This window comes from Parasteatoda tepidariorum, chromosome 2 (assembly GCF_043381705.1).
Source record: "Parasteatoda tepidariorum isolate YZ-2023 chromosome 2, CAS_Ptep_4.0, whole genome shotgun sequence".
Lineage (NCBI taxonomy): Eukaryota > Metazoa > Arthropoda > Arachnida > Araneae > Theridiidae > Parasteatoda > Parasteatoda tepidariorum.
In genome coordinates this window covers 33,005,821-33,022,447 of record NC_092205.1, presented here as the reverse complement: position 1 = coordinate 33,022,447, position 16,627 = coordinate 33,005,821, and the positions used below count along the sequence as shown (strand labels likewise).

The following is a 16,627-nucleotide window of genomic DNA, read 5'->3' as shown; positions in this document are numbered from 1 at the left end:
TGAGAGATAAAAAATAATTCAATATATAGAAAAATCGGTATTTTATTACTTCAATGCAGACTATTAGTTATTGTAATTATCTCATACTCCAATTAATTTGTAATTAATTAGATAATTAATTAATTTGCTCATAATTAAATTATTCAGAAAGTTAATTATTAATTAATTATTTATTAATTATTAATTAATTGTTTATTAATTATTAATTGTTGATTAATTGTTAATTAAGTGTTATTTAATTATTAATTAATTGTTAACTAATTATTAATTAGTTTATTGATTTGCAATTACATACTCCAATTAATTTGGAAAGTTTTTTGAAGAAAAAAAATTTAAAAAAATTTGATGTCAATTTTTTTTAAAAAATTAACCTAACAGGTTTTTCTGAAAAACTACAGATATATAAAATTTTCGAAATCAATTTTGACAATAAATATTCATTATATAGTACGTAAAAGTACCACAAAATTAATTGGAGTATGAGACAATTACAATAACTAATAGTCTGCATTGAAGTAATAAAATGCCGATTTTTCTATATATTGAATTATTTTTTATCTCTCACAGGACCTTCTATGGGCCGAAATGAATGTTGCCCCCTAAAATTATTCCTCATAAGGCATACATCCCACTAGTTTATTTCAAAATTGGCGAGTCACACTTCCCTAGTTTCCCTTGTTAGACCATTTCGTTAAGTTTTCATTTCACGCTTTTTGAAACCCCTTAGACTTTCGACCGACCGAGGGCCTGTGGCGCAACGGATAACGCGCCTGACTACGGATCAGGAGATTCCAGGTTCGAATCCTGGCAGGCTCGTTAAGTATTTTTTTTTAGAGAACTAAAGATAAAGAGATAAAGCTCGTAATAGATTTTCATTCGTACGTTCTAATGGTGACAATCATTTTTAATATTTTTTCACCAAAAGAAAACTTAAATAAATAATCTTTTTTTTTAATAGAATTATTTTCTTTACCGTTTTCAGAAGAAAACTAGGTAAACAAAGTATTTATTTTTTAGAAGGCAACAAAAACAACTCGTGTTTTTAAATAAGAAAGAAACTAGTGCCATTTTTGTTTTACGTGGACATATTATCGACACTTCAAGAATTTTTTTTTTTTAAAACAAAATAATTTTATCTTTATGTATAAAAATAAATAAATAAAAGTATTAATTTAATTTCGAAAAATGCTTATTAACAAAAATAAATAAATAAAATCTAGAGATATATTCTGGCTCACTCAATTTTTTTTTAATTGAAAGGAAAAAAAATTATCAAGAATATGCTGAAATTAAAATTATTTATTACTGATCAATCAATCATCATTACTAAAAACAAATTTTTCTAAGTTTAAATCAATAAAAAAAAAACTTGCAAATTTTAAAAACAAATTATTTTATCCTTATGTGTAATAATAAATAAATAAAAGTATTAATTTAATTTCGAAAAATGCTTATTAATGACAATAAATAAACAAAAACTAGAGATATATTGTGAAATGTCATTTAATTTTTTTTAATCAAACGGAAAAAAAATTATCAAGAACATGCAGAGATTAAAATTATTTATTACTGATCAATCATCATTACTAAAAACAAATTTTTCTAAGTTTAAATCAATAAATAAAAAATATGCAAATTTTGAAACAAAATTATTTTATCTTTATGTACAAAAATAAATAAATAAAAGTATTAATTTAATTTCGAAAAATGCTTAGTAATAAAAATAAATAAATAAAATCTAGAGATATATTCTGAAATCTCACTCAATTTTTCTTTTAATTAAAAAGAAAAAAAAAATATCAAGAACATGCAGATAATTAAAATTATTTATTACTGATCAATCATCATTACTAAAAACAAATTTTTCTAAGTTTATATCAATAAATAAAAGAATTGCCATTGTTAAAATATCTAAACTCAAAGTAATTTTTTTTTATTTAAAATTATCATATATAAGAATATAACTCAGTTTAAAACATTCGTAAATTGCGTAAAAATAATCAAATTTCAATGGCAGAGCAGAGTGGCGCAGTGGAAGCGTGCTGGGCCCATAACCCAGAGGTCCGTGGATCGAAACCACGCTCTGCTAAATATTTTTCGTTTGTCTTTAACAAAACTCGTTTTAAGAGAATACTTTTGAAAGTAAAATGTAAATAAAACTTTGTTAAACTGCATATATTCTAAATTATTTTTTTTATGAATTCAAAAACATGTTTTTATACCACAAATAAATTTTGATTGAGGTGATTTGCTTAAAATTCTTCTCGGAAATTTGTTTTTTTAAATGCAGTGACTTATTTGTATGTTACTTTAACTTACTCATTTGTTAATTTATTTAGAATTGTTGTATTAAATATTTAAAAAAATCTACTTTTCTAAGGGTGTAAGGAAAAAAAAAATAGATTTGGTCCATCAAATAATAATCAAGAAACTTAACCCACAATTAAGAGTAAATCATTTCAAATTAAATAGAATTATTTAAAAAAATAATAAAATAACAGGAAGTGAAATATCTGATACAAGAATATTTTCTCCATGGTTATATTGTTTTCTTCTTTTTAAGTATAAAATATTAAAACAATTTATTCTTAACTGACTCGTCTAGTTTAAGAAAGGTTTTGTTAAGTATAGTGTTCCACTCTCTCAACAGCAGAGTGGCGCAGTGGAAGCGTGCTGGGCCCATAACCCAGAGGTCCGTGGATCGAAACCACGCTCTGCTAAACATTTTACTACTGTTCTTACCTACTATGAAATTACGTGTAATTTTTCAAAACAGCAAGCATTTTTAACCTTTTAAGGACTCAAATACTATGACCCAATATTTTAAATTAATATTTTCTCGAATGTTATCTTTTTAAAAATGTTAAACATTGGATTAATATATTTTTTTAATTGTTCCATTTAATATTTCAGTAGAAAAATTTTACTAAAGAAATAAATATTTTTTTCCCTGTGTGATTAAGAAATCATAAAAAAATTTTATAGGAGAAAAAAAAGAAAATTATGAGAAAAATAATAAACAATTTTGAATAATGACTTTCTTTTTGGATAAGATAAAAATTCTTACAAATGAGCGATTCATATGAATTGTATTATATAATTTATTTATTAAAGATTTTGTTTTTAAATAATTTTTTCTTTTCTTTTTTCTTGGCACAACCAGACCAGATACAAATTATCGAAATTATAATTAGTTAAACAATTATTTAAAAATAAATAAATATAAACTATAAAAATATAACTTCAAATATTATCAAAATTAGTTATCTAAATAATATTCCACTCGTTTTAAGATATATACTGAAAGAAAATCATTTGCTTGCTGTGAAAACAGTCCTGTTTCAGGTAAGAAGAAATCTCTTAGAATTCGAAATGAGATGAACCACGGGAAAAAAATCGTCATTAATAATAATCAAAACAATATTCCATTCGTTTTAAGATGAATACTAGAGTGTATCAAGGAAGAAAAAAAAGTCGATATTAGTAATCAAAGCAATATTCCATTCGTTTTAAGATGAATACTAGTGTGTGTCATGGGAAAAAAAAATCGGTATTTAGAAATAGAAAAATAGAAATAGAAAAATAATATCGGGGAAGTAGAAAAAAAAATTCGATATTAGTAATCGAATCGAAACATTATTCCACTCGTTTTAAGATGAATACTAGAAAGTATCACGGGGTCACTAACTCAAAAAGCTCAGTTTGTTTCAGTTCTTCGCATTGATTACCAGAAAAAAAGTCATCAGTTTTGTAACTTTGTATAGTAAATTCATAATCAAAACAGACTTGTGTGAATAAAATATTGTGTGACATACACGTGCATTCTAATTACTAAAGTTAAAATTTCATTAATAGGCCTAAGATAAAATGGAACTTTAAAGGTAATGAAAAGGAAAAAAAAATGGCTACTCGCTTTGAGGCTGGAATTGGGAAATGGTCCTTCGTAATTGTAAAGTCTTCTCCATTCTTCGTTGACCCTATTGAATCTCTTAAAATTAGGGGTGACTGCGAGATAACTAGTAATATTCAAGACTCGAAATTCTGCTTCATGTGATATCCAGAAATCTTCCAGCGTCTACAAAAAGAAGCAGAAAATTAGTTTTATAGAAACTAATTTCTACTAAATCTGTGAAAATAAGTTCGTAAAACATCACTAATTACTTATAGTACTCCATGTATCCTAAATTATTTCTAATCAGTACACATTGTATTAATCCTGAATAAAGAAAATAAGCAATTAATAATTAATAACAAGCTAGAGATTTCAGAATAGACGGTGCCTTAGTTTTACTCATTTGTTATACATGTACAGAGATTAGTTTCGAGTGTTTAAGTAATGCATTTAAAAACGGCAAACTTCACTGAAGAGGAGGCTGCCAATTTTTGAGATATTATTTAAAATTACGTACTTCAGTCCAACTCCAAATAACCTTAAAAGGACGCTATATCGTGTTAGAAACTTTTCATTGCAAAATTATCGTTCATCACCGTAAGTAATTTGAAGTTGAAGCATAGAATGAGTTATTTTAGGCAAACCTAGAGTAACTCATGAAGTTTCAAATACTGAAAAGATATTTTAACAATATTAAAAGGAAAAAAAATTATGACAGAATAACTTTATGCAATGTGGAAGTTCTCTCTCAATAAATTGTTTGCATTTTGTTATTAGTAGTACATGTGTCAGTCTGTATCAAAGTTCACGTGGTGAAAAGTGATACAGATCCTGACGCATGACTATATGCAACGCATGCTCGCATGGTTCAATCAGCTTGTAGGCGATGATGGATCGATAGTGATTGGTTGGAGTTGAAGCGATCCATTTAATAAATATTTGATTCTGCCAATAAATATCTGATGCTGTCTGATCCGTGTCACGCTCTTTCGAGCCGTGGTGGCTCAAGAGTTAGAGCGTTCGCCTTTCAATGGGATGAATCGGGTTCGAATCCCAGCGATGCTGGTTGACATGAATTCCGCAACTGACTCGCGTGAACCACAATGCTGACGTAAAATATCCTCAGTGGTAGACGGTTTATGGGTAAGAGTCCCCTAGCCGTCAGGCTAACAGTGTTAGGTTTTCATGGCTTTTCCCTCCATGTAACGCAAATGCGGGTAAGTTTCAACAAAAAGTTCTCCACAAAGGCAAATTTCTCCCAATATTTGATTCAAAGCTTTTTTTATTATACAGAAAGTAAATAGTTCAAAAATTATTGTATTTGCGAATGCTTTAGCTGAGCAGGTGGTGCTAGTCGAATTATCGAACTTGTTACATTGTATAGTGTGTGTGCATGTTTTCAGCTGAATGCTTCGTTGATCTCCATATGCGGTTCTTTCCTGTATATTGCTAATTGTAGTGAAAAGGGAGCAACTGAAAAGAGATATCGGAAGTAAACCTCTCGCTTTAGCTGTTGTTATGGAAATGAAAGGCTCATTGCGAGATAAACGTTTCGAATCGCTACGCATCTGCTTATTCACGTATACAGAATATTCATGATTTATTATGAATTAACTTAATTTAAAAGTGAAACAGCTGGACACTGGGACAACTTTACAATTATGAATATGACAACCGTTAATTTCCTAGAAGGGGGAGATGGTTCTGAAATGCTGATAATTCAGGTGATGCATAAATTTTCAACATGCATGACCTTCTTGAACACTGATATTTTTTACCGATATTGATATTTTTTGATGTTTGATATCTAGCGCACCACTGCATACGATTCTCGATTTAACCTGTTTGCTAACAGATATAATATTTTCCCAAAGCCTTTATGCGTATATATGCGTAATAACAACGTGATTTATAAAATCCAATTCAGTAATATTCACCTCTAAAAATAATAAACACTAAACAGCAAAAACTAATAAACAAAAACACTATCTAAAGTCTTTTATACTATGCACTCGAGCTGTATCGTGCCAATTCTAAAGCAAAACCGAAAAAAGCTGATTAAAAGCAAAAAACGATAATTATACATATGGCATAAAGGGGTTACCAGCAAAGAAATAAAAAATCCAGATTTTTTTTTGCAAGCAAACAACGTATTTTATGGCGAGAACCAGAAAATAGTGTAAGCTTGTAGAAGTTTTACAATTAATTGAAAATTTTCATTTCCTTCGCTAGATTTCACTCATAATTATGAAAACTAATATAAATTTAACTCGATCTAGCTTCCTTTCATTTTATACATTGCATACAAATTTTGAATGTATTTTCTTTACTCATCTTTATGATGAAGATCTTCTTAAACAATTTGCAATACAATCCCTAAGTTTTTAGCGCCTCCATTTATTCTGATTTTAAATTTTTGATATTTCTTAAGTTTCTTTTTTTTAAAGTTTCATAAGTTTTTTCAAAGTCCATTCATTTTGATATAGTTTTCTAAACTCTACGTCATTGATTTCTAAGAAATAGGAAAATGCGAGTGTTTAAAACTTGACAAATAAGAATCTTACCGGTTGGACAAGAAGGAAATGAAATTTGTCTTTCCGCACTCCATGGTCATGCACAAATCTCAGAAGAATGTCAGTTGCCAGTGCTGGGTCCATGTCAAGTATGACAGGTATGATGTTTTGTTTGGATGAAGTATCTAACTTTGTAAGGTATTGCACAACGTCTATATCAGATGAAGCTTTTAAGAATCCAAACAAATGTAGCTTTAATACTGAGTATGCGACGCGAAACATGATCTGAAGTTTTTCTGGACCTACAAATATATTGTAACAAGTAATATAATTTTTTTTTAAAAAGTCAATTCCTACTGAGATAAAAAAAGAAAATTTTTATTTTAGTTACTTTTAATTAAATAATTACATTTTTTTCTCCCACATAAAACTAAATATAATTAATTAAATTTAATTAATTAAATTTAATTAATGAATTAATATTTGAGAAAACTGTATTAACATCAAGCGTCCTTCACTACAAGAATAAGAAAATGTATTTGATCTTGAATGGATGAATAAAAAGTATTCTATTAACGATTGTAACTATGAACAAAATAAATAAATTTATATATCTTGTTCAAAATCGTCGTCATAAATTTAAACAAAAAGGAAAACGACTTCTGAAGTTCAAACAATTAATACTTAGAAAAAGCTAATTAATAAGAAATGAAAACGCTCAAATCAGAAAAACATTAGTTTAAAAAAAAATAAAAAAATCATTTGAAAGTAAAACTTCTCACAATCATCGTCGTAAATGTAAACAGCATTCTAAAATGAAAACGACTTCAAAAGTTAAAACGATTGATACTAAGAAAAATCTAACTAATGATAAGAAATGATGCCTCTCAAATCAGAAGAACATTGGTTTTAAAAAAGAATAACCAAAATTTGAATGTATAACCAGCTATAATAGCCGAAATCGTCGTATTAAATGTACATAACATTCTAAAATGAAAACGACTTCGAAAGTTAAAACGATTGATAGGAAGAAAAATCTAACTAATGATAAGAAATGATTCCAAACAAATCAGATAAATATTGGTTTACAAATAAAAAAAAATTAAATGTGAATGTATAACCATCAATAATCGCCAAAATCATCGTCATAAATGTAAACAATATTCCAGATGGAAAACGACTTCTGAAATTAAAACAATTGATACTTAGAAAAATCTAACTAATAAGAAATGATACCGCTCAAATCAGAAGAACATTGGTTTGCAAAAAAAAGAAAAAAAAAAATCTTTTGAAAGTAAAACTTCTTACAATAATCGTTGTAAATGTAAATAACATTCTAAAATGAAAACGACTTTAGAAGTTAAAACGATTGATACTAAGAAAAATCTAACAAATGATAAGAAATGATAGTGCTCAAATTAGAAGAACATTGGTTTTCAAAAAAAAGAAAATCTTTTGAAAGTAAAACTTCTCACAATATTCGTTGTAAATGTAAGCATTCTAAAATGAAAACGACTTCAAAAGTTAAAGCGATTGATACTAAGAAAAATCTAACTAATGATAAGAAATGATACCTCTCAACTCAGAAGAACATTGGTTTGCAAAAAAAAAAAAAAAAAAAAAAAANAAAAAAAAAAAAAAAAAAAAAAAAAAAAAAAAAAAAAAAAAAAAAAAAAATCTTTTGAAAGTAAAACTTCTTACAATCATCGTCGTAAATGTGAACAACATTCTAAAATGAAAACGACTTCAAAAGTTAAAACGAATGATACTAAAAAATATCTAAGAAATGATAAGAAAAGATACCGCTCAAATCAATAGAGCATTGGTTTTTTTAAAACAATAAGTAAATAAAATTAAGTAAAATGTGAATGTATAACATGTAATAATTACCAAAATCATCGTCGTATATGTAAACAATGTTTTGCCATCCAAAGTATCGAATCAAATCCAAGGTGGCTCGTGTAGTGCTTGGACGAATACCAAATCCATATTTGGCCATCAGATCAGGAGATCTCGGATCTTCAGGTGCTTCAGGTAAATCAGGACTAATGAATGGGAATTTGTACTCATTGGAATAGGATGCAAGAATTGGGAATGTTGCCGATGATGTATTAGCAACAATCACTTGTACGCCTTGTGTAAGTAGTTTGCACACTGTGAAAGATAATTTATAAATCATACAGTTTTATGCTTTTTCTCTTTCCTTCTACAAAGGATGTAAACGATTTTTAGAGACACTTCATTGAAAGAAAAATACAGATGCTAATTTATTAAGATATAGAGAAGGTTAATTTCAATTTCTGTTTGAAAGTCTTCCTCATTTTTTTTAAACAATAAAAGCAGTTTTGTTTTTTTGCAAATTTATAATTGATTCATTTAAATATAGTTTAATTGAACTATATTCATTTTAAATATCTTTAATACGATAAACTATTTCATAATATAAAAGACTAATGATATTTTTGATGTAGCTAATAATAATTTCTAGTAATAATAAATAAAAGGGTAATGCAGGAACACAAATATTTTGAATTTAAAACTTAGTTTTAAATTAAAGAGAGAAATATAATAGTAATTGCCAATATAAATTTTTTTTTATTAGGTACGATTGTTTTTTGTCCCTTCGGACGCTTTAAATCTTGACTTACTTCTAAATCCTTTTTTTTTTTAAATTTGAATTTTCTAAACTGATTGATCTTAAGTAGTTTAGATTATATGGAACTGTTTGCAATAGGTTTGCTGTACCATAAGTTGATTCTTTAAATTGTTTTTTCACTTTTATATATGTATATTTCAAAAAGTTTTTTGAGTGCTCTTCACACTATTGTATTGATATATTTTGTCTTGGCTATATTGATACAATATTAGAAAGAACTTCTTTTTGCACATATAATCGTGTGAGCCGATTAAGAAATATCTTTTTTCTCTCAAATTTTTTTTAATAATAATTTTCTTCTTTTTTTATTCTGTAATTTTTTCCGTGTTTTTTGGAAAAAATTACAGAATTTGGAATTTATATGTACATATATAAATGCTCTCTCTTTTTTTATTTTATTTAGGAAGACTACTAAAGTAATTGATGCTGGTGTTATTTGTATTTCTATTATTATGTATTGATAAATAAATGTAAATTGACAATATCATTTAGATTCGCATTTGGAATACAGTTGGAAGTTTTTGTATGCTTTTACATTTTACATATATTGCTATGAATTTTAAGCAATATAATCAGTTTGGGGCAATATATATTTTTCTACAGGTTGACATGTTTTTTTTTTATAGTTAATTTATTATAATTTTTTTGACATATATAATCCGTCGTTGAACAGCCGACCCGATTATGGGGTAACGACTACTAATGTTCAACTCCGTAGCCTTGTATTTTTGAACCAATCCAGAAGACAAGGAAACTTCTGGATCAGTACCCCCAGAGGTTTTGATTTATTATGGGGACATGGAGGACTTTACAGCTAGGCACATGCATCGAGCGCAATTTAGTACACGGGGAGTCTTCGGCAGGCGGGGATCGAACCCAAGAGCTCTTGGACATGAGTCCAGTGCCTTACCAACCAGGTTAACCCAGCCTGGGGTGACATGTTTAGAATATACGGTTCTAATATATTTATTTCCCGATAAATACTTCGGCACTTTTTGAAATTAATACTATAGTCCCAAGTCTGTCACTGGTGGAAAAAAAAACTGTTAGTACCCGCATTCATATGCTCTTACCAGCCCGATGGTAGTACCAGGCATCTTCCTCCGGTACAACTTCGGTGATTGTTTGGAATGCGACATATGGACCAGATTGAAGCTCCTTGTTCAAGACTTTACGAAACAATTCTTCAGTCGTTTCTTCTCCTCTGTTCTGAATAACACCTGAAAAAAAGTTTTCAACAAATTTTGAGGGAATATTTCGTTTTTTGATAAGTATCTTTATCAATTAAATAAAAATTGTAATAAAAAAATCTTATTCACAGGTATGTCAACGGCAAGCTATTTTTCTACCTATGATTAGTGGGAGAAGAAAGAAAACTTAAGAAAACACGAAAAAGAATGAAGGGCATTGTTTACATAAATGTGGGGTACAGTATAGGTTAGCGTAGGGTCAAGTAGAAAGACCAACACTTGGGAGCTATTTTCTTCCGAGAACCATGAATTTGCACTTTATGCGTATTTTCCCGAGAACTATGCTTCGCACTTTAAAGTGCGAAGAAAAATGAGTTTAAGTAACCCTAGAGTTGATGATGAAGTTTTAAAAGCTGAAAAAATGATTTCATAAGATCAAAATGCCAACAATTGATTGTAGGATAACTTTTCCACTTCGTATACCTAAGTTATCCTCTACCTCTCATAATTTGTTTGCATTTTGATGATTTAAAATTTTTATTTCATCGTTTGAAACTTCATCACTTACTCTTGGTTTACCCGTACTTGTGTTTTTTTCACGGTATAACGTCCCCTGAATGCTGAAAATGAGGTTTGGAGTTCCAAACTTGAAAGTGTATAAAAGTGTGTAAAAAAAAAACGTGAGTAAGCCCTCGTGAAATAAAATCTTTTCGTTATTCTAAGATGCTTGCCCAAATCGGAAATACAGCAGTACAGCTGTACTTTAAAGAATGTACAAGGAAGCTTATTTATCAAACAATTGATGGTAAAAATTTTTTCTTTATGCTTAGAGTAACCACGTGCACATTTTGCCTCCACGAAATTTTCGCTTTCATTTTTGTAACATTATGATGAATGGGCAATAAATACACTATAGTGTACTTATTGAACTACTCCCCTCCTATCCAAAGAAACGCTTATTTTCGAAGCATGGCATTTTGCATAGAAATGAATTCTAAAAATAAAAAAAATCAATAAGTTAAATTTTGAAGAATTTTTCGAAAAATAAAACATTTTATTAATTACAATTATGCCATTTACAATTACAATTATGCCATTTTTTAAAAATTTTATTATCCTATCAGTGGTTCTAAAAATGGCTTTTAGCACACACTATTATTCCGTTCACATTCTTCTCTATGGAAAATGAGAGGAAAACTTAATATAATACCACTGCATCTTTCATATATTTCATGGAAAGCGGAATGAAATAAATAAATAATAAAAAAACATTATTTTTTTACTGTCATTATCATCTAAATAAAAGCTGCCCATCTAACAAGCATAAAAATATCATTCTAATAACTTAAAAGAACATCCAATTTAAATATTTTGTTTTTATTTTTCATTATTGTATATGATGAACAAATTTTTCTTTCAGATAATTTCAATAATTTTTCTTTATAAGTGAAATGAATACAATTTATTTTAAACTAAAACTTTTTACTAATTCTTTAATAGTGCTGCCATCTATTGTTTTAATTCCTTATTAACAGTAGCGTGCATCGTCATAAATGCTGTTAAAAATAATTCTGAGTTTACTAATGGAGAATATTTTATGCACATAAATAATTTTCCCATCTTAAATGAAAGGGATACTTCTTGAGTTTTTGTGAAAAGTGGAAAAAAGGATCGTATTTTAAATGAGAATCTTTAATGGTATTTTCAGTGACGCCATCTAGTGTTTACAATAATGAGTTAAAAGGAATAAATAATATTATGATGCGTACGTCTCTAAAAATCATTCGGGAGAGATTTAAGCACAATTCTTACAGCTTTTCATTCAAAAAGTAAAACAATAAATATTCATTAAAAATTTCATTCAAAAAATAAAACAATAAATGATGACTGCTATGGTGTTCTCAGTGTTTAACTTTTCTCCAAAATTTACTTAAAAACATTTGAATTTAGCCATCACTTTATTATTAGTATTCTTAAATGATTTTAAAAACTTTGGTATGTTTTATTAATGAGAGGATGTAAAATTCAATTAATGTAAAAAGAAAAAAAAATCAGATAACTCATTTACATTAAGAAAATTATAAAAATATATATTTCTTATAAAATATTGTATAATTTCAAAATAAAAATACGTAAGTTTTTATTTTAATAATTTTAATAATATAACTAAGTACTGATTTAAAGAATTGAAAGCACAAATTAATTTTTCTCAGACTACTTATAAAAACATCAGAAAATAAAGGCTGCCGTTGAGCAATGCTGACAGTATTGTGGTGACTTTACCTTCATGGGTTCGGCTATTTTGGAAGTGTTTTGTTTTTAAAAAAGATTTGACTCTGTTAAAATAAAAATATAAATAAAATTTTTAAAAAATCATTGACTTTTTTTTTGTACTAGACTTCTGTAATCCTCTGCTCATTACTAGAGTGAGTCTTAACTTTTATTTTTTCTCATTATTTAAAGGTTGACAGAGAAGAGAAAAACTTATTCAAAGCAACTTGTACAATTACAACCATTAAACTTGCATTTACTTTATAAATTTTACAAGTATTTATTTAAAAAAAAAATTAAAAAAAAATTAGCTACCATGTCAAAATTAAAGTTTATTTCTTCATTTTCTTTCAAAATATGCTGGAAGAAATGTATCAGAAAAGAAAGTGAAATCGTGTAGAATTAATGATATAATTTACATATCAAAATGTGAGGAGAAAAACATAAGTAATTAGTTTGATTGGTCAAAAACAAATCTAGTTGGACAAGGATAACATAAAAAGTCATATCAGAGCATTTTCCTTTAATAAATAAATTTAGAATAAAATTTTTTATAGTTGACTTTTTTGATTTAATTTTTCTTAATTTTTGATTTAAAAAAAAACGTACTATACTAAACGTAAACGTATTTCGTTTGCAGATCTACTAAGCTAGTACGATTCTCAGAAAATTTAATAAGTGATGATTTAATATAGAAGTTACGAATTTTTTAAAATTATCTTTCACTTATAAATTAGAAATTCTCTTCTACAGATTTCTTGCTAAGGTATATTTATTTGAAAATATTAAGTACAGCCGTGAATACAAATTTATTTAATTTTTTTAATTTGGCTACCCCTTTTTAAATTTTATATTAATTGTATCAACCTTAGAATTAAATTTGTGTATTTTGAAATGGTTTCCTTAAGCATAAATAGTGGGCAACAGGAAGTTATTTTTCTTTCATACCTAAAACCTTGGTTTATTAAAAAATAAAATAATTTTTAAAAATTTTTGTCGTTTTACTTTAAAAAATAAATTAGTTTACAATGAACGTTCAGATTCGGTGATATTCTCCCCAATGGGATATTCACCCCCCTAATTACAAATCGAAACAAAATTTCAAATAGTAAATAATGTTTAATTTTTTTTTTAAATTCAAAAAAGTAAATTAAATAAAAGTATCTTAAATCAGTTTTTAACTGTTTTCTATTTACTGTTATAAGAATCGATTTTATTATATTGTAATTATGCCTTGAAAAAAAAACTTAGAGATGTAGAACTTATATTGGACTTAGAAACTACATTCACTAGAAAATTAAAATTAATTCCCTTCCTCATATTCAAAAACAGCCGAAATGGATGCAAATTTAAAAATAATAAGTTTTAATAGTAAGGTTAGAAAAAAACACATGGTTTTTAAATTAATAAAGATACTGTTTTCATTGCACAAAACAAATTCATCATGATTTCGTATTTTTTTAAAAAAAAGATTTAAAATTGTTCTCTTTTGAATTAATAAAAAAATAAAATAAAAAAGCATAAAAGGTAATAATTAAATAAATAAATTAGATAATTAAAACACATAAAAAGTAGTTATTGACTTTTTTTAACAACTAAAAAAAAAGTTTAATTTTTAGTTGTTAAAATTTTATTTTCGATTTGAAGGCTAATAAATAAGATAAGAAACAAAGTTATAGGCATGAAATACGAAAAATAAATCAATTTCTATAAACATAAAAAATTTAATGAAAATGATGACCTGTTTATACATTCTTATTAATCAGATAAATCCGATAAATCCGATCAGATAAATCCGATCCGATCAGTACGATAAATTTTTCTCACGTGGTGATCAAAATTTCTTTTATTGTCACCATCATAAAATTAATAAATGTCATAAAGGCATTGTGAACAGACAAAATAATTCTCTATTTCTTATTTAAGAAAGCATTTACCTCTAATATTTATTCTTCTTCCTTTTCAAGTAGTATTCGCAACTGGCATTACGTTTTTGATCTTTATTATTCTAAATTAAAGGCTTGGAATTAAGAGCTGTGTTTATTATAAAATAACCATACCTTAATACGCAACATTCTTGATAGACATATTTAAATCGACATGATAATTAGTAAATAAGTTATATTTATCTTTTTCATAAGCTTCAGGTAAAACTGTGTGTAATAAATACAAATTGTAAAACATTACTTACAACTTATGCAGCGCGATAATTTTTAGAGGAAAAAGTTTATTGATTTTTGTTTTAAATAACCAAAAATTACATGAGAATTTAAAAAAATGAAATTGTAGATGAAGTTGCAATGATAACCAAGAAAAACAAGTAGTTATATATTTTACCTTAATAGAAGTGGGAACTAAATCTGTGAAATCAAATTTGTTTTAAGACTATAAACACTTTGGGAACTTCCTATTGAATACATTTTAATTTAGATGTAAATATCTGTCAAGATACACACACACAAAAAAGCAAATAAATAAATAAATAATAAAAAAAATAGATAAAAAGATATAAAGGGAGATTAATATTCGATAAGTTTTCACAGCAAAGATACGTATTAACATACCGGATTAACATAAATATGTGTATTAACATACAACAAAGATACGTATAGCAATCAAATACGCTTTAACATACTCGTGTGTGGAGATAATCACACTGTAGCAAGTGTAAAAATTGTAGCCTGTGTATCGAGTGTTTCTGTGTTTTTTTGTAGGCGACGATACAGAAATATCCCGTTGATGCTGTATTTTTATGGATATAAAAAAATTTTGAAAATCTTACTTATGCATAGAAATTAATTTTAACAAATACACTTATTAGGAATTTTTTTAGAAACATTACAAAATGTTATTAGACTTTTCACGCAACTAAGATAACTTTTAATGCAAGACAATTATAGTAATTACGTCATTCACTGTTTAGTGTTGAATCATTAATTAAAGCAGAAAAACGAAATGCAACACTTACCAACTTTAAGGGTATCATCATAACAAAACGCGCAGCTCGAAAAAATTATCAAAATCCATAATTTCAAAAGCATTTTTTTAGATCCATTAATTTAACTTGTTTCATTCATTTTGTTTAAGTTCTAAAAGAGATTTCGCTGGTTTTCTATCAAACTCACCATCTGATTGTAGATGATACACGATGTCCATTTATTTTTTTTAATTTTGTTTTTGAAACAGCAATGGTTGATTTTGGACTTCCTGATTAAATCAGCGCGATCGTCTTTCTTATGGTACTTAGGATAAGGTTTACGTAATGCAACACTTTATTTCTTTGTGTCTTTTATTTTTCACACTTTATGATGATGCAAGTTCTTGTTCGCTTTATTTTTTTTATTTTTTATTATTGTAAATTTCCATTAAATGGTTTCAATGTTTTGAAATGAGACGTCAAGTGCATTTTAACATAATCTTAATTTGTTTTATTGCTGAATTTTCGAAAAAGCTTCTCAGATAATAAGGAAGTTGAAAAAAAAAAAAAAAACTGGCAGCTGGACGTGATTATTGAAAAAACAATGTAACAATAGTGACGTCGGTTTTAAAAAAGTTACATTGTTTTTACAACTCCAATTGAAGAAAGAAACATTTGAATGAAGAAGGGTTGTCAATCACACTAACAACTTTTAACGATAGATAAAAATAAAACTATTTTCCGCATTTCCTTTTTTTGCGAAGAATTTAAAAAAAAAAAACTATATTTATGATCTTGTAACTTGCATTAGTTTCATTCAAAAAATCCTCCCTGAAGGAGAATTTGTAATAATGCCTGATCCAGAAATTCTATAATCTTCTGGGTTGGTTTTAAAATTACAAGGCTTCGGTATTGAACTCAGATATTGCTTTAAAACTGATCAGCTGTTGAACGTCAGTGACATAATATGAAATAAATCAAGAATTCATTAATTTACGATCTTGATTTTTATATTTTTCGTTATTTAAATAAGAGCATCAAAATAAAAAAGATATACATTTTTAAAATTAACTTTTCTTTTATTAAATTAACTTTTCAATTAACTTGTCTTGAAAATACATTGGAATTCTAAAGTATTTACGATTTTGTAACTGTAAACGATGTTCAAAAACCAATTAAATGTTGTGA

General features: G+C 27.0%; 1 protein-coding gene and 3 non-coding genes across 4 annotated transcripts in view; 3 read left to right on the top strand and 1 right to left on the bottom strand.

The window, feature by feature from the left end:
• The window catches only part of LOC107436945 (glutamate receptor 1), a gene marked incomplete in the record, with an annotated part of 42,644 nt that extends 26,895 nt beyond the window's left edge, over positions 1-15,749 (bottom strand). The window contains 5 exon segments of the mRNA XM_071177435.1: positions 3,914-4,075; positions 6,457-6,707; positions 8,296-8,559; positions 10,135-10,281; positions 15,491-15,749. Coding sequence (XP_071033536.1) covers positions 3,914-4,075; positions 6,457-6,707; positions 8,296-8,559; positions 10,135-10,281; positions 15,491-15,563 — 897 coding nt within the window.
• TRNAR-ACG (transfer RNA arginine (anticodon ACG)) lies at positions 744-816 on the top strand. The gene has a single exon. It is a non-coding gene; the product is annotated as a tRNA-Arg (tRNA).
• On the top strand, positions 2,018-2,089 carry TRNAM-CAU (transfer RNA methionine (anticodon CAU)). The gene has a single exon. It is a non-coding gene; the product is annotated as a tRNA-Met (tRNA).
• Positions 2,649-2,720, top strand: TRNAM-CAU (transfer RNA methionine (anticodon CAU)). Its single transcript has one exon. It is a non-coding gene; the product is annotated as a tRNA-Met (tRNA).
• Positions 15,750-16,627: the final 878 nt, after the last annotated feature.